A 19,427-nucleotide genomic window follows, 5' to 3' on the forward strand; every position below is an offset into this window, starting at 1 on the left:
AGCACCAATGATATCCTGAAGCGGACGACAGAGGATGAGCCATGGGGTCACAAAGAGTCAAACACGACTGAGCGACTGAAGTGAACTGAACTGATATTCTGGGCTGGCTAATTCTTCCTTGCAGAGGGCCCTCCTATGCACTGGACGGGTGTTGAGCAGTAACTCTGGCCTCCACTCAATGGATGTCAGTGTAATACTCCAAGTTGGGACAAATAAGAATGCCTCCATTTCAAAGCAGGGGACATTTCAAAACATCCCTTGGAAGGGGTAAAATCAATTGTGATCGAGAACAACAGGAAACAAATACTGTAAATAAATTAAAATCATTTTTATTGGAACTTTTAAAGTATATTAAAAACAGAAAGAAAAAACCAAAATACAGCATATACAAGATCTAGTTAATGTCACAGAAATCTAGCCTATCATTGTTATATTTGATATTTATATCAAACAGTACCTAATTATGTATTAATAGTAATTTTTCATAATCAAAGATACAGTTAAAAAAGAATATTTGATATATCCATACTTGCTTTATTTGACTTTTTATTTATTTGACTTAATATATTATTATCCTCAATAGGAAAAATTATTTCACGTTAATAATTCTAATCACTTGGTTTATATAAGTCTACCTAATACTCCAAACAACTTAATGAAAAAACATTAAATACCCAGCAAAAGCCTATTTTAAAAGTGCTACATATTAATATAAAAAAATAAAACTTTTAAAATTAGGTTTATAGCTTATGTAAAATAATATATATTTCCATGTCAAAGTGACAAATTACAGAAAATTAAAAAAAAAAAACAATGTAAATGTGAAGTAAATACTCACCTAGAAAACTTGTTTTAATTCAGTGACAGAAGAATAAATGCCATATTAGTTGCATTTATACCATGACTGCATCACATGCTCATGAAAACAAAATTTTCTTTCTTTCCTTAGCCCAATGAAATTAACTAATTCAAAATGGTTAAGTTATAGAATGAGGCATTACTAATCACAAAAAAATATGCTATAGACAAAAACAAATTAAGTTATCTTGAGCCACTATCAAAATGGAAACAATACTGCCTCATTTTTAAATTTTATCAGATTATTCTGTATTTTTAAAATACTCATCTAATTATTTAAAGCTGCTCTGACAACCTATTAATTTTAGTTTTAACTTTCTGTTATGGAAAACTCCAATCACAGTCAAAAGTAGGAGTAAGTAGCATTAAACGAGCTGGATAACCAACACCTATGTACCTATCACCTATCTTCAACAATTACCAACATTTTGCCAATTATTTTTCATTCCATCCCCAATTATTTTTTCATAATTATTTTAAAGGAAATTCACATATCACACAATTGACCCATGAATACTTAAGCATTACTAGCTTTTACAAACTGTATACAAAGAAAGACCTATAATCTAACTATAAAACCTAGCTTTTAGTCAACCTTTCAAGAGTTTCCCTCTCTGGCCTTGCTTATTAATGTCTATATGTGTTCACCTAAAAAAAAAAAAAAAAGACTAAAATATTTTTAAAACAAATTAAGTACCTCTTTACCTACCTCTGGCCCAATGAACAGGATAAAGATGCTTCCAGAGTGATCCAGTCTTTGCCAGCTGAGACCATTTAGTGCTCACTTGACTGCAGCGACATAATTCTTGAGGATTAAGATAACTGAAAATTGACACCATTACCTCAGGAGGAAGATGAGTTATACCTGTGGATTGTTCTGAGACCTCTGCTTCTGAAATAAAGAAGGAAAAGTTTAACATTAAAGGCTACAAGAGCAAATGCAGTAAGAAATTACAATCACATTTCTATAAGTAAAATCCAGTGCCTGAAGTCCACTCCTTCCTGCTTGCAAGATGTGAAAAGGAAATAACATGGATTAGAGGTAACATGGAGATGTTAAACTGTTAAGGATCTGCAGGGTTAAACGATCATGGCCCAAATCATACTGCATCAGTGGGAGCTACAGTAATGAACACAGAACTGACTTCCTTTTACAAAGGCGTCACCAAAAAAAAAAAACAATGCTCACTTTATAGTATAAGAAGCATCATTTGAAAGAGCAATCCAACAGGTTACACAGCTTTAAGTCAGCAAATATAGAGTCAGCCAGATTATGAGATCTCCAAGGCATTTATAATGACATACCAATCTCACCGTGTTTTCCGTTCATGCATGACAAGTATTTCCCTTGTGTTTCCTCTTTGATTTTCACGTTTCATGTAAGAGCTCGTGAAATCTGACCTCTTTAACCTTTCGGTGCCCTAATCTACTTATCCTACTTAAGAGCCAGTTGAGACAATACAACGTAATTATTTCTAATGCTGGTATACATTTACCAAGGATCTTTTGTCAGCAACTGTTACAGAAAACAGTCGCTGGACATCCAATTGCCTATAATGTATTATTTCAGTAGCAATATTCCAAAGGAAAACTGAAAATGAGATATACAATAAACAATGTAAAATAAAAAAGTTTCATCATTAAAGTAGTGAGAAGAATTTGAATATCTTATACATTTGTCTTTCACAAAGCAACTTAAATAAAGAAATGCTATCATGAAATTACTTTAACCTAACCCTTTTCAAATGGCAAATATTTTAAACACAACACAGCTATAATTTACTTTGAAGGAATGGGAAAACTCAATGTAACAAGTGTGGTGTTTTTAAATCTTATGTTATAATTACAACCAAACCAGACACAACAGGTCTTGGCTTGGTGTGTAAGGCAGAAGCTGTACTTCAGAGTGAAGCACATAAGCTTTATGGGTTTAATTACAGCCTAACCTACAAAAACAATTTTGTTTCAACACGTTCAACATGCATCTCACCTACTTTGTTAAACAAAAATAAGAGAAAAGGACCAATTTCAAAGACTTTGAAGCAATTTAAGGAATATCATTGCTATGCTCATCTAGCAAAAGCAAAGGAATCTTTACTAGCCTAAGGATATCAATAATTTTATTTAATGATGTTTTAAAACACAAAGTTATTGAAGAAAAGAAAGAATAAAAATGAGGAAACAGTCTGTTAAGGAAAAAAGCAGGCATATTTTATTTCCATTTGTCATTTATTTTCTCAAACTGAATATACACAGGAAAACTACACCTCTCATATTCACTCCCCTGTGTATTTCTGCATATAAGCTATGAGAAAGGGTAAAGATGAAACTATAAGCATTAAATGATTTTGAAAACTGATTTAACAAAACCAGGGACAGATATAAACAGCCACTGTGGTCAGTGGAGCTCAGAAAATTGGATGATACTGCAAAAGTGCTCTACATATGGTAGTTTCCAATAATTCTGATTGGAAATAATAATAATACCTAGTATTATTGAAATATTATTAAAATATTATTATATATAAGAAGTAGTATTGACAGTTATTACTGCTAATCAATATTATTATATATAAACTACTTTAAGAAATACTATATTGCATGTGGCCCAAATAAATGAGCTGTATAAATTATCACTGGTGTTTAGTTGCTAAGTTTAGTTTGACTCTTCTGCAACTCCATGGACTGCAGCTCACCAGGCTCCTCTGTCCATGGGATTTCCGAGGCAAAAATACAGGAATGGGTTGCCGTTTCCTTCTCCAAGGGATCTTCCCCACCCAGTGATCGAACTCATGTCTCCTGTATTGGCAGGCAGATTCTTTACCAGTGAGCCACCAAGTTCAGTTCAGTTCAGTCACTCAGTCGTGTCCGACTCTTTGCGACCCCATGAATCACAGCATGCCAGGCCTCCCTGTCCAACACAAACTTCCAGAGTTCAATCAAACTCATGTCGATCAAGTCAGTGATGCCATCCAGCCATCTCATCCTCTGTCGTCCCCTTCTCCTCCTGCCCTCAACCCCTCCCAGCATCAGAGTCTTTTCCAATGAGTCAACTCTTCACATGAGGTGGCCAAAGTACTGGAGTTTCAGCTTTAGCATCATTCCTTCCAAAGAACACCCAGGACGGATCTCCTTCAGAATGGACTGATTAGATCTCCTTGCAGTCCAAGGGACTCTCAAGAGTCTTCTCCAACACCACAGTTCAAAAGCATCAATTCTTCGGCGCTCAGCTTTCTTCACAGTCCAACTCTCACATCCATAGGAAGCCCATAAATTATCACAGACAACAATAAATTCTAAGAAACTATTGTCCTCAATTAAATTTACTATACTTGAAAACAAATGGCTTCAATTATTTTTCAAGCAAAATATTAACTTCATAACAACAAGAAGTAAATGGCCCTGGGATGAATAAATCACTAGCTATCTAAACATATAACTCTCACCTTTATCTGACTTTTCATCCACAGAATATTTAAAAAACTTCTGCCGCTCCTCAGCTTGATTCCAGAGGCTAAGACCTCTAAGGAGTTCTGCAGTATCCTTCTGAGAGCAGTGCTGTGCAATCACTTTCTTTTTAATATCCTTAAGCTCTTCATAGGTAAAATATTCCATTAACATGGGCTGAAAAACCTAAAGGAAACACAATACTCATAAGGAAATATGCTTAATTAGTTTTGTTTTAATCTCTAACTTTTAAAGCATTAATAGTTCAAGTGTACTATTATGACCACATATTTGGAAGGCATAAAAGCTGCTGTTAACACTAAGCTAATTTACCCAAAACTTGCAAAGAATACCACCATCAAGATCCTTCTATGGTTTTTTCAGTCGATTTGAAAGTGTTCGACCGAGAAGGTCTTCCTGCATACACTGCATCATACACTCTTAATTATCCTCTTCTGGTGAGACATTTAAGTCAGTTAACTGTCTTCTGCCACTACAGTAACTGACCTCTACCCAAGCAGGGCCTCTGAATCACATGAGAATGGTACCCAATGCACTGGAACCAGAAAAATCAGAGCTCGATGACTCCTTCAACTATTCAATATCATCTAGGAGATTTCATCTTCAAAATAGATGCTTGGTCCCAACCTCCAACTGATAGAATCAGAATCTTCAGAGGTGGAGCTAAGGGCACTTTTTTCCTTTGCTCCACAGATAATGTCAGTGGTGCGTCACACGTTAAGAAACACTGCTTTAATAACTCAGTGGTTTTAGAACTGGTTGCATATTTTCATTTTACAGTGATTTGGGGAGCCTTTAAAATATACCCAGGTTAATACCTACTTTCCATATGATTTAACTGATCTAGGAAGGGCTTAAAAGTAGATTTGTTTTTAATAGCCATCTGATTATCAAGTGAAGCCTTATTACAGTGAGAACCACTATAATACCTGATTTACAGCTGAACAAAAATCCAGTACCTCACAAAATATTCCCTCTATTCCTTTCCTGATACTCACCCCAATTTAGAGAAAACAGAAAATGAGGAAGTGTTTTGCTCATCCATTTAGTGACATCCTAACAGGCATGCACTGGGCATAAGGCTGCTAAGTTCAATACCACCATTTAATTACTAAAATCCACTACTAAAAAAAAAGAACACTAAAAATGTTTAAACTTAGGATGAACACAGAAAACATTAAAATATATATATAAAAAAAGTCTGCTAACAGTTCAGAAAAGACATTAGAGGCATAAACAGTTAACATTCAACATGGTACATCCACACAGTAAAACAACAAATGTGTTTTGAGTACATGAATCCATCCTTCATTCAATGGAAAGCAATAAGCTCTCTAAGGAGACAAAATAAATGCTTTTTTCCCTTGGGTTTTTTCTTTTGTTTTCTAAAATGTTCTAGAGGTTCATCTTCCTATGTATTATTTTGAAGAATCAAAATAACACTTTTTAATTTTATAGATCAAAATCACAAGGAGGAAAAATTATACTTACCTCCTCTTCCTCTTTCATGTGAGGAAGAAAGTCTTTTGTAAAAGCCTCCAGTCTCTCTTTCAGTTGTTTTGCATAATTTAACTGCTCATACTCATTCTAGAAATAAAAAATTGTATTCTATAAAAATTTTGCATCTTAATTTATATTATATCTGATCCTATAAAGTCCGTTTGAAATGTTACTTGAAACTTCAGGAAAAAAATTAGACTAACAAATACCAAAGTGGGCTCTGTACTTTTCTAAGTACAAAAGATGGCCTCGAAACATCTCTTTCAAGAATCCTGACATCCTTTACTAATGTGATCTCCTACTTCTTTTTAAGAAGTCTAGAATAGCAAGCACATGCTCAAAACTTTTACTGATTTCTAATGCATGTATTTAATACCATTTTAATATGTTCATTTTCCTAATATACCTCTAAGCAGTCCACAAGAGTCTACTGGACTATATTCACTACAAAATCCCTTTAAGGTCGCCTAGTGTATCCTCCACTGAACAATTCAGAATAGCTGTTGCATGACCCTGCAGAACACCACATACACTTCTAAAGGCAAGGCTCTTGCTACTGCTTGAAGTAAAGCACTGTAATCCTGGACAACAGCTACACTGTTCCTCCCCATTCACACTAAGATCATATCTCTCTGTAACTTATCCATCACTACATGTGGAGAATTTACAAAACAGTGAAACTGATAAAATGTGGGAACATTTTATTCCCTGCTGAGTCCTCTCTCTCTAGTCTCCTCCTTTCTGAACTAATTTATAGTCAACTGCTTCCTAACAGTCTATCCAACGTCCTATTCTCTCAGGATTTTACACATTTTCCCTAAGCATACTCAAATTTGCTTTTCCAAACCAAATTACTCTTCCAAGCTTGAAGCCCAACCACTGCTTCCTCCTGCTAATCAACGTGCACCTGGACTGCACAAACAGGTCACACTCAACTTGTCCATACGGGATCCCTTCATTCCCCAAGTCTCATCTGTACTCCCTAGAAAGTCAAGCTCGAGTCTCAGTTTCATTTTCTTTCTTTCTCCTTCCCCCGTTACATGCAAGCGCTGGTGGTGTTTAGTCGCCAAGTCAGGAACGTCTCTTGGGACCCCATAGACATCGTCCACCAGGCTCCTCTGTCCACGGGATTTCCCAGGCAAGAATACTGGAGTGGGCTGCCATTTCCTCCTCCAGGCGATCTTCCTGACCCAGGGATCGAACCTGCTTCTCCTGTACAGGCAGGCAGATTCCTTACCACTGAGCCACTAGGGAAGCTGTTCGCAAGCACTACCTTTATCAGTCTCATGTCCTACGTTGTTCTGAAGTCTGTTCCCTCCCCTCTGTCTTTGCTAGCCACTACTTTTGTTCTGATCTTAATCATTTCATTGCATAGGTAACGCATGAACAAAATATGAAAGAGTATAATGAAGCATGTAATAAATACCACCTTCCTTCCCAGTACCTCTCCCTAGGCAATCTCCCACCTCCCTACAAGCGCCTACCATATACTCTTGACTATTACAATCATCTTTTTATAACAACCATCCTGCTTGAGCCTTTTCTTTCCCTTCAATCCATCCTCTTCCCTGCTGCACAACACTCTTTCTAGAATATAAACTTATCAATGAAATGTCCATGGTGGTCTGACAGAGCTGCAACTGAAGTCCATGTTTCACCAAGCCAAAAGGGGGACAGAGGAAGATCAAATTTCAAATACCCTATAATAAATAAATAAAATTAATAGAGAAATTTCTCTACACAATTATCCTAAATGATACCCAATAATATCTTTAATCTTCTGTTAAACAATTAAAAATTATTCTTTGTAATCAGCCCTATGGCCCTGTTCATTCTAAGTAACAATCTTACTTTTGGTGGTGGTTTAGTCACTAAGTCCTGTCCGACTCTTGCGACCCCATGGACTGTAGCTTGTCAGATTCCTCTGTCCATGGGATTTCCCAGGCAAGAATACTGGAGTGGGTTGCCATTTCCTTCTCCAGGGGATCTTTGGGACCCAGGAATCGAACCCAGATCTCCTACATTACAGGTGAATTCTTTAGCAACTGAGCTACAAGAGAAGCCCATCTTACCTTTAGTCACCAATAACTGCATCTATTGGGGCTTCCCTGGTGGCTCAGTGGTAAGAATCTGCCCATAAAGCAGGAGACCCAGGTATGATCTCTGGGTTGGAAAGAGCCCCTGGAGGAGGGTATGGTAACCCACTCCAGTACTCTTGCCCAGAGAATTCCATGGACTGAGGAGCCTGGTGGGTTACCGGCCATAGGGTAGCAAAACAGCGACTAACCAACCACAAAGAGGTACGACAAAGATGCTCACAAACCTGAGTCTTCTCGGGCTCCGCCGAGTCTTCTCAATTAGGCTCTGACCCTGAGGTCTGTCCTTGGCCCAGTTATTCCAGTTTCAGCAAAAATCATCCAGAATCAGTTTATTCACCCTACCCTGACCACCCTCAGCATTTGATAACCCTGTTATCTATGCATCTCAATCTCTTGCCACCTTGGTCTGTCTTCAGCAAAAGGCAACAAGGGTCAGTCTAGCCGGAATCTCCCAGCCTTGATGCTTCCTCTTACTAATTTTCCTGAACCTTAGCCTGCTCTCTGGCTTTCCCCACTAGCCCTTGTCATACTCGGGAGTTTAGCCCAATCTCTCTCCCTGACTGCAAAACTCCACTGCAGTAATCCCCTGAAAAAAGTCTTCCTTACTGTCTTTAACAAGTGTCATTTTTTTAAAACACGGTATCATCTGCTATGAAACACTAACAAGTTTTGGCAATGACATATCAGAAGATGGCACGAGCTGTGATAAATATCCATTTGTACAACTCACCTTAACATTCTTCAGACCCTTTTCAAAGAGGCTAAGCATCTCAGAGAGTTTATTGTCAGAATGAACATTATAAATGGTCTGGCTGCGTTGTTGAAGCAATCCAATAATGTACTCGTTTTCAATCTGCTCATGCATTTTGAACTCCTTAAAAGTAGCATACAGAGACTGCAGAAGAGCACGGAAATCATTGTTGTTGGAAAAGTTGGTTTTAGAAAGCTGGAAAAAATTAAAAAGAAGACATAATAAGTACATGCAAATATGCATCAAGAGGAAATATTCAAATGCATTCCTACTTAGTTTTGTACAGAGCAAAATACCTCCCTTACACTTTGTTAAAGCAGAAAAGGAAACTCCTAAATTATAAGTTTTTATGGTATAATAAAAAGTGCCCCAGGTCAGGAAGATGTTGATTTCTGAAGGAAAGGATGTATACACCAACAAATCACAGTTTCTTTAAATATCAGATTAAACCAGACTCCCTCAAAACCTAAAATTCCATTACTCTATATCCATATACTAAATTCCATATACTAAACACAGATACTTCATAGAGTTATATGTAAACATTAAAGGAGCTGTGTTAGGATAAAGTGACACACTTTTTTCTTTGTTCAAATGCCCTGTATGCTATTATACTACTTTTATAATATAAAAAATTCAGAAACTTTCTATTATAAATTGTTTTAATTTTAATATCAAGATGAGTATGATTTGTTCAGAAAATAAAGTACTAAGCTATCAGAACATTATTAATTTTAGGAGAACTCTTTTTTTTTTTTTTTTTTAAAGAAAACCATGGTAAACAATTAGCATTTTATATAAGGACCCATGTACTTTTCTAGAGCGGAGGCACTTCAGCAGTACAATGTGAAAACCTTGTACATCAGGGCATAAGAAAGTACATGCTCTTGAAGGAAAGGCTAAAAATCAATGAAAATATAAATAAATATATACACAGTCACTTTCTCTAATTCTGTTCAACAAGAGAAAATGACAATCCTGATATAATTTTATTTTTCTGCATTTAATGTCAAGTTAAATTCTCATGTTGAAAGCATACATATTATCAAGAAACTTGATTCAAGCTGAAGTTCAAAGTAATATTCAAACCTTCTGTTATCTCCACTGTCATATTCAATCCATCTTCTATGATGTCAATTCCAGTTTCAAAACCCATTTTAAAAGTGAAAATCTGATTAGGTTAAAAACAACACAGAGTAAATGAAGAAGAAGCTACAAACACCATACTTCCCAGATTTATTCTGCCAAGTCTGATCTAGTATCCCCAAAATGGAAAACAGTCTATGGTGTCTTAATTGCCTGTTTTGGGCAAGAAGACCAGGCTCATGATGCAGCATCAGAAAGATGACAGACTCCTAAAGTAAGACTATTCCACTATATAATTTAACCAAGGATCTTCTGTGACAGGCAGAGGAACGAGGAATAAGGGTCATTTACAAAAAAGCAGACGTTAGAGTCAGATTCTCTAGGGGTGGTTCCCTCCTACTTGTCCACCAGGCTCAGTAACTCTGGGTGAGCTATTTTTCACCAACGTCTTAGTTTCTTCTCGGTGTTAAATGGGAATGATAAAACTACCTGTACTTCACATAGCTGCTGTGAGATTAAACTGGTGCTTAGTAAACATTAGCTATCATTACTTTGAAAATTAAGCATTCATTTTTATAAAAATTCATGTAAAAATGAATTTTTTTATTTTTCATATTAAAAAACCTTATTCAAATATTTAATGAGCAGCTATTATAAGCCAGTCACTGTTTCTGGTAGTTGGGATAGCTCAGTGAACAAAACAGACGTCTCTGCCTCTATCAAGTTTACATTCTAGTGATGGGAAATAAAATAACAAACCAATCACAATAAATAAATTACTTATAACAGGTGCTGGCAGCTTTTTCTGTAAAGGGCCAGATATTTTAAGTTTTGTGGGGCATACCGTCTGTAGCAACTATTTAATTAGTTGTTGTAGCACGTAAGTAGTCACATGAATCCATGGCCATATTCCAATAAAATTTTATTAATATTTATGGGAACTAAAATTTTAATTTCATATAATTTTTGCATGTCATAAAATATTATTCTTATTTTTCCCAAAGACTTAAAAATGTAAAAACCATTCTTAGCTCCTTAGCCACACAAAAATAACTGACTGGATAAAGATGGTTAACCCAAGGTTGTAAATTTTATCCTAAGAAATGTTACACAAAATTACAACAAAATTCACTAGTGGCTAATCTCAGCAAATACTATCATGTGTCACTATTAAAAATTAGTCAGTAGAGATATTGATAAGAGGTATAACAAATGAAAACATTAGTGATAACTATAAAATTTTTTAAAAAACAAAAAGGATAGCAGAAAACTAAATAATGCCCTCACGTGAGTTATGGAAAATAACATCTTAATAGACTCGCAGGAAGTTTTACATATGTTCTCACTGGACTATTAGAAAATCTTTCATATTTAGTAACAAGCTCAGGTAAAGATCAGGTCATGCTACAGACTGAGAACCCAAATCAGAGGAAAGCACTCTCTGCAGTACAGAGTCAGTCCCGCAGAGCGGTTACAGATGCTGACTGCAGCTAGCCTGCTTAGGTGTGAACCCATTCTGCCAGCTTGGTCCCTCACTCCCCTTCTTCCCCAGTAAAACAGGTCTAATGACATTAACTACCTAATAAGGCTCTTGTGACAATTTAATAAGCTAATATATTTAAAGAACAAGGAATATAACATACATAATCCTACTTAGGTTTTTCTCTTAGTCCTATGAAAAAGTGAAAGTGAAAGTGTTAGTCACTCAGTTGTGTCCGACTCTTGTGACTCCATGGACTGTAGCCTGCCAGGATCCTCTGCCCATGAGTTCTCCAGGCAAAGAATACTGTAGTGGGTTGTCATTTCTTTCCCCAGGGGATCTTCCCAACCCAGAAACTGAACCCTGGTCTCCTGCATTGCAGAGAGATTCTTTACCAACTGAGCTATTTAGCCCAAAAAAAGTTATCATTAGAAGTCCTTATTCTACCCAACAGTTTTTCTCCACTTGAAAAGAGCAACTGTCTTTAACCAGGTATCTAAAGTGAGTGCAGTAAAAAGAATAACCTGAGCATATACAAATTAACTTTTAAAAAAATTACGCATATGAATCATTGTTTAAAATTGCTTGCCTCTGCAAAGTTATTCAATCATAGAGACTTGATTGAAAAAAAAATAAACCTAGACACTAATAACATCTGGGACATATTGAGGCCTACATGTGGTAGGTACTATACTAAATAATTTCACGTATTACTTAATTCTTAACAACAATCCTAGTAAATTGATGTTACATTTACCATTTTATAGGTGAAAAACCTGAAGCTCAGAGAAAATAACTTATCCCAAACCATACAACTCGCAGACACAAAAACAGAGATCAAGTCTCTGGGCCTGTGAAACCTACTTACTTCCCACAAGACATCATGTTAGTCTCCATCATGAAGCTATCTTTTCAGATCCAACAGAGTACACTGTCAGTGCTTGCTCTAAAGGACTCCTTCTCACTGAGGAACTCATGGACAAGGTCTAGAGAATGTTTAGCTGTCTCTACTGCATCTCAGTGGGTATGGCAGGAAAGGACTAAACATCCTAGTGCACAGGACAGCCTCCACACCAAAGCATCACCCGGCCCAAAATGTGAGCAGCGCTGCACTTGAGAACCACGGCTCCAAAGAGAGTTTTTTCAGCCATGCTTAACCACGACCTTTAGTGTGAAATACACTCCAGTCCAGACACATACACATCACAGACACTTCCACCAAATTCCAGGAAACAACACTTCCCTCCCTAACCTGTGATGTTCTCTTTATCATTTACTTTACTATTTCATGTTTTTAATGCTATTTCTGATCCACAAAACTGACTCTATGACCCACTAATGGGTCACAGAACTCACTCTGAAAAACACGGTAGGATTATAAAAGTTCCAAAGTGACCTGTAAGCTTATATCCCTTGATGTATGGTAAACTTAACACAGGACCAGGATGCATATAATCAACAAACAACAACACTCAGTGCATTGTACCTCCTATATTTTCAAAGAATTTTTAACTGACTTTCTGTCTCAGACACTCTACAATGTAAAATCATACTTACAGCCTGGCTTTAAACTGAGTTGAAGTTGTGTGTCACTTAAAAAAGACTATGTATTAAGTTCAAAAACAGATATGAAAAACAGCATAACAAAAACTCAAATAATATTACCCCAAGTAAGTTTTTACTTTTTCGTTCCTCAGCCAGATAATCCTTTCATTTAATCAAGACAGATTTACACTGAATGAAGAAACCTTAGTAATTATCTGCTCAAACTGACAGAAAAACCTATGATCCACCAATGAAATGTTCTGCATAAAATCATGTAATTAGTAATAAGGAGCAGAACCAGTACGGTGACACAAAAACATGGGCTTCAGAAAGGAAAAAAAAGAGTCCTAAAGACGAAAATTCAGCCTCCCCTAATTACTAGTTGGGCTTCTCTGGTGGCTCAGACTGCAAAGCGTCTGCCTGCAATGCGGGAGACCTGGGTTCGGTAAAGCGTCTGCCTGCAATGCGGGAGACCCAGGTTCGAAGCTGAGTGAGTTAGTTCGGTAAGTTATTAATACTTAACCACTAAGTCTGCTTCCTCATCTTTAAATAAGGACAATACTTGTCTCACAGGGCTCTTGTGAGGATTAAAAATACAGAAGCACGTAATAAGAATGCATTGAATTCCCTTTTCTTTCCCCTCCTTAGCTCTCAATTCAATATTCTCTCCAATAAATCAATCTTCCCAATGTCAGTCAGTAACAGTTTCAACAGGTATGCAGAGACAGAAAAACAAGGAAAACTAAATATATTCTTCATAAAGCTATACTCATTCAATTTTTAAAAAAAATAATCTGTTCAAATTATTCTGAGCTTGTTTTCTCCCTAAGGCTTTGGTCATAAAATGTCCTATCTTTATAAAATGATAAAATAGATTGCATAAGATTCTTCTCTGAAAAACTTGGGCACTCCATGAAGCCTCCACCAACTGAACTTTTAATAGCTGGTCAACGTATAAGTCTGGAAATCTCTGTACCATGCACATCCTTACAACCATCACATACTTTGCTCTCAGAAATCAACTCAGAGAGACTGTAAGCCCACTTCTGACCCTTTAATGTAAAGCTGACCAAGTATCACCCCCTTTGCTCCCAACATAGGTCATCTGGATTTCCACACAGCACAAACCTTAGACGATCATCTGAAGAACAGAAACGGTCTCAAACGGCCAATACAAGCTACTACAGGGCCAGCTGACAGTAAAAACTCCACGCTCATTGGGAGAATTAATGCTGTTAAGTTTTGAGGATTAGGGAAAAACTGAGGCATTAGAATAAACTGGAAAAAGGATGTGATCCAATATAAATGTTGCGTAAAATCATCCCAATTTGGAAGGTGAGTGAATTAGCAGCATTTCATAATAGATTGTCACCAAAAATTTTTTCAGAAACTATTCTGGCTTCATACAAAGAAAATTAAACTAGGAATCAGGATCCTGACTTGGTTTCCATTTGGATCCATCACTGACTACTTATGCAAACTTGGTCTAACTAATCTAAGCCTACACATCGCCTACACACACCTAACTAAAAAGACTGCTATCTGGATAACAAGAGTAAAAAACTTTTCCATAAAACCTATAAATGTAAAAGAAAACCCATGAGCAAAGTATTAAATTAGGTATTATAGAGCAATATTTAATATAGCTCACAACTTTAGAATAAATTATTCTAAATAAACTGGCCTAAGCACATAAATAATGGTTGTTACTAATAAACAAATGACTGCTTCTAAAATACACCATACTTGAAAAGTCAATATTCAAAATAAAACTGACTTCTTTATAATTACTGAGCATTCAGAGACAACATAAAGAATACCATGAATTAACATATCTTGTATCCTTTAAGTACAAAAACTAATTCTCATTTTGTGAGGTTTTACTATATGCTGTTTGGGTTGGATACCCCTGGTCTATCCAAACAAAACATGGTAAAGGCAAAAGTTGAGGTGATAAATGAATAAAAACATATAGTCCTTTGAGACAATTCAGCCATCATAAAATACTTTTTTCTCTTCTAGCCCCCAAGGGCATACTAGGAGAAATTTCAATTAACTATTAGCATCAAAAAGAAATCCAGATGTAGAATTCCTATGCATTTTCCCCCCTAAATCACCTTGGTCTCTGATCCATAGTTCATAAAAATTGGAATTAGTCTTCCTGATGAATATATACAACAATCTAATTCAAAATTAGTGATAATTTTAATTTCTGCTATATCAAATTGACAATGCTTTCAAGAAGGCGCACTGCAACTACCAAGAATCTTATTTGACTAAAATATTGCTTTTAAAAAGGGCACTGTATTTTCAAAATTTGTTCTAACCTTCTCAATCACCAGGTAATGATACACAACATTAGTGACTGACTGCTTCAAATTTTTTAAATAGGGCTGGGTTAGTCTAGTGTGTAACTAAATAAAGTTGTGATCCTTAACTATTTGGGGAGGGTCACTATTATTTGGATATCTGATGAAAGCCATTAAGTCCTTAGAAAAATGCACCAAAATGTTCAAAATTCCAGGTGGTCTTGGACTGCCTCTCCCCAACCTATAATAGAAGACTTCACATTCTATTACTTCCTCATTAACTTTACCTTTGCAATTTTGAGAAAGTTAAAAAACCTCCCCAATTTTTTTCTTTCCTGCAACTGAAGGATACTGTCAGAATAACTAAGTTCAAAGGTCAGAGCAGGTAAAAACACTACAGTAGGCTAACTCAAAAATCCAAAGTATACAGACTTAACTGACCACTTACGCACCTATTATGTTTCTCCTGGATAAGTGGCTCTTACCCTTGGCTGCACGCTGGACTCACGGAGAACTTTAAATTAAATACCTGATGCCGGGTCCCACCCTCCAAAATGCTGATTGTAGCGGTTAGGGCATCGGGACTTTTAACAGCTTTCGAGGTGATTCTAATGAGCAAAGAAGGTTGAGAACCACTATCCTAGACTACCCTAGTATTTAAACCGATATCTGAATCGTGTATTTTTAATTTTCAAAATGGAGGGAGGAAAAAGATGGTTGTGGATGCTTTTTTAAGTGTGGCCTGGCACTGAACACTAAGGGCATCCTCCAACCAACTCACTGGGCTGTAAGAACACCTCTTTTCTCTCAACAGTGCTGTCATTTCTGAAAGTTCATCAAAGTTGACTTCTATGCTGAAACATTACAGGTCTTTAAGTGCTTTTTTGTTTGATTCACTGCTACACAAAGCAGGATTGCCAGAAGGTGGACTCTCCCCAACACAAATGTTTGACAAAAATGACTCCTAACACTGTTTTAAAATCATAGGCAAAAAGCCCTGGGATAGCTCCACAAATGTGCTTTTTCCGCTTTAGGCTGCACCTATTGAGAGCACAAAACGGCTCTCGCAGTTCCACCAACTTGTTCCCAGGCCCTTTTATTCGAGCCCACGTAAAGAATTCCAGCAGAGAATAGCTGTCTCATAACAAAACCGACCTCCAGTAAACGCTCCGGACAATCAAAGTTGCAAGGGGGAAAAGAAAAAAGAAAAAAAATGACCGCAAATAAAAGAGTGAATGTTCTCTGCTTCGTAAGCCAAGAAACCTTTCTCCCACATCAAGCCCCTGCAAAGCTGAGGGCGCTTAAAAATAATAATAATAGTAATGGGCAGACGGAGTTGGGAAGAAGATGCCTGCGGGGCCAGGATGCAAGTCAGGGGTTCAGAAGAAGGATGGATGGGTGAAGAGGCACGGGGAGACTCCCCCAAAGCCGGCCGGGGCAGGGCGGAGGGGAACAAGGCTGAAAGGGGAGGGGGTGCAGCTGCGAGGACGGCCTGCGCCGGGCGGAGGAAGCCCGCAGGTGGCCGGCCCGGGTCCCCAGGGGTCGGCGGGAGGCTAGGGGGCGAAGGGGCCCCGCTCCCCCGGGGGACCCGGCGGGAGGCCCGCGCGGCCGCGGGGAGCGCGCCCCCGAGGGCAGCGGGTGGCCAGGCCCTCGGCCGGGAGGGGGCCGCGCCGCGAGCTCGCGGGGACACGTCCGAGGCGGCCGGCCGGGCAGGACGCGGGCTCCCGGGGACAGCGCCGCGCTGACAGCTGCGCAGGCGGCGGTTCGCGCGGCGCACGGCCCCTGGACGCTGAGGGCGCCGCGCAGGCCCGGCCCGCCCGGAGACCGGCCCGCGCCTCCCCTCCGCCCGCGCGCCGCCCGGAGCCCGGGGCCCCGCACAGCAGTACCTTGTCGCAGTAGAGCCCCACCAGCTGCTTCATCCGCCAGTGCGGGGCGGTGAAGACGTCCACTTCTTCGGGGAAGGGCGCCATCGCCACCGCCTCAGCCGCCGCCGCCTCAGCAGCCGCGGCCGCCGCCTCTCCATAGACACCCTCGCCGCGGGGCAGAGGCGGCGCGCCCCCCTGCGCATGCGCCCGCCCCGTCGGCGCGCGCGCCCGGGCTGCCCTGCCGGAGGAGGCGCGGGGGCGCGCGCGGGCCGCCGCCGCCATGCGGTCCCTGCCGAACCACGTGACCCGACGCGCGGTGGAGGCTCGCGCTTCCACCTCCCAGTTCCACTCTCGTTCCTCGTCTGCCCGAGAAAGAAACCGAGTCTTTTCCCCTGTTTGTTTCTCTGTTAACGTTTCGCAACAGAAAAGACACGCTCTGAGGGGAGAGGGTGTCGTCTCAGAGGCGTTGTCGGCGCTCCTTTTGGCCGCTGCGCCCACCAGGCCTTGAGGCCGAGGCGCCGAGTACAAAGGGCCGCGGTCGGTCGGCCCGGCCGCCCAGTTCGCCTGAGCGCCTGCGCTGGGCGCGCCCCGGCCCCCACGAACCCCCCTTCGCCTCCAGGCCTTTCCAGGTGCCTGCTCGGCCCCCCGGCCGGAGCGCTGACCTCCCTGCCCGCCGGCCAGGGGTCCCCAGCGATGAGGGGAACCGGGCCTGGGGAGCTCCAGAACTCGGGAAACAGCGAGAGCAGGCCGAGGACGGACAATGGCGGCCCTTGGGCTTGAGGGCGGGCGGGGAAGCCCGGGGCTGGGGGCTGGGCGCTGGGCGGGAAGGCCGAGTGGAATCGTGAAGGAAGACTCCTGGGAGGGAAAGTGTCTCCTGGGAATCAAAGGCGGGAAGACGCTTGAAGCTCAGAAATACCCGGTCAGGGATGTCAGTAAGGGCCCTGGGTGCTGGAGAGTCTCGAGGGTAAATAATCCCAGAAAGTCGGTTGCGGGGAAAGAACCGCAGGACACATTCCTCCATTTTAAGCTGAGACTCAGAGAGAAAGACTACTTCAACCAGGTCACTGGCAAGAAAAAGGTCAGTCTCTTCCGGACGGTCGACTGATCCTGGCCTCAGTCCTCCAGGAGACCTAGGAAGACCCTGTTATGGGCTTTGCTCGTCCAGATCAGACCTGGACTGTGTGAAATGAAAATATTGCCTGCCATGTCAATAAATAAGAAATGTTTTACGGCCATCATTGATTTCTGGCATCCCAATGTGAATGAGGTGCCCAAAATGGAACACAGTGTCTGTGATCCAACAGATGCTGCCACCCACCCCCTGGGGGCGGGGGGGGGGGGGGGGGCGTGTTGCTCGTGGGGCGGAGGGTGGCGGATGCAAGAAGCAGCTATCTGCCATTCCTTAAGGTGATCGAGGAAACAGAATTGGCTGAGTTCAGTGAGCCCAGAGGCTGGCCTTTTCCCATACATAGCACGCTGTGTATTTGATTTTTCTTACATCACAATAATCTTTGAAGTTCAGACTGCCTGGCTCCTTTTGTTGCACGCTTGTATATAGCCTGGACTTCCCCCGCCCCTGCCTCCTTGGAGCGGTTTTCTCTGAGCTACTGAGATGCTGTCTCCCCAGCTTGGGTCCTAACTGGTCCCATCAAATAAAATAACTTTCTACTTTCAGGTTTTGACTATTTTTTAGTCGACAGCTGGTTGGTTGGAGGGTTCATGAACACACAGAGAAATGGAAGAGAAAACAGGAAAGGTTGAAAACCTGGGGTTATGGAATGTGTGTGTGTGTGTGTGTGTGTGTGTGTGTGTGTGTGTGTGTGTGTGTGTGTGTGTGTGTGTGTGTTCAGTCACCTCCAACGCTTTGTGACTCCCATGCACTGTAGCCCATCACACTTCTTTGTCCATGGGATTTCCGAGGCGAGATTATTTGAGTGGGTTGGCATTTCCTCCTCCAAGGGATTTTTCTGACCCAGGGATTGAACCCATGTCTCCTGCATCTCCTGAATTGGCAGGTGGATTCTTTACCATTGAGCCCTCTGGGAAGCCCTGTTAGGTAATTTGCTTAATGACTGTAAACTCCAGGAGAGCAAGAAGCAGGTGTATTCTGTTCAACCCTTACATCCGTACTATGAGAGTTCCAAGACAACATAGGGGTTTGATGAATGTTCAATAAATGATGGAGTAGAATAGTGTAAGAACTTTGCATAAGAATGCTTTCGTTTATTTCTAATCTATGTGCCACTTATTGAAAGGCAGTATGAGCAGTTTTTAAGAGCACAGTTTGGCGCTGAAGTTGGATTCCTGGTTTGAAGGATACTGCATGTGTGACCTTGAGCAAGCTTCCCTAATTTCTCTGTGCCTCAGGTTCCTTATATATGTAATGGGGTTCATACAGCCATGAACTCAATGCTTGTGCCCCCCTCAAATTCAAATGTTGAAACCCTGCTCCTCATGTGATGTTAT

At 40.2% G+C, this 19,427-nt stretch overlaps 1 protein-coding gene across 2 annotated transcripts in view; it reads right to left on the reverse strand.

The window, feature by feature from the left end:
* The window catches only part of FBXL5 (F-box and leucine rich repeat protein 5), a 58,676-nt gene that overhangs the window by 28,418 nt on the left and 10,831 nt on the right, over window positions 1-19,427 (reverse strand). Inside the window, exons 1-5 of one of the 2 annotated variants that reach the window (XM_070791828.1) lie at window positions 16,983-17,157; window positions 8,656-8,871; window positions 5,818-5,913; window positions 4,305-4,491; window positions 1,568-1,750 (exon numbers count right to left, since the gene is read on the reverse strand). In XM_070791828.1, the coding sequence (XP_070647929.1) occupies window positions 1,568-1,750; window positions 4,305-4,491; window positions 5,818-5,913; window positions 8,656-8,871; window positions 16,983-17,066 (766 nt within the window). In that variant the 5' untranslated portion in view covers window positions 17,067-17,157. Of the gene's footprint in view, window positions 1-1,567; window positions 1,751-4,304; window positions 4,492-5,817; window positions 5,914-8,655; window positions 8,872-16,982; window positions 17,158-19,427 lie in introns of those variants that run through there. The other variant, XM_070791829.1, reaches the window with a different exon arrangement.

This window comes from Bos indicus, chromosome 6, assembly GCF_029378745.1.
Source record: "Bos indicus isolate NIAB-ARS_2022 breed Sahiwal x Tharparkar chromosome 6, NIAB-ARS_B.indTharparkar_mat_pri_1.0, whole genome shotgun sequence".
Taxonomy (NCBI): domain Eukaryota; kingdom Metazoa; phylum Chordata; class Mammalia; order Artiodactyla; family Bovidae; genus Bos; species Bos indicus.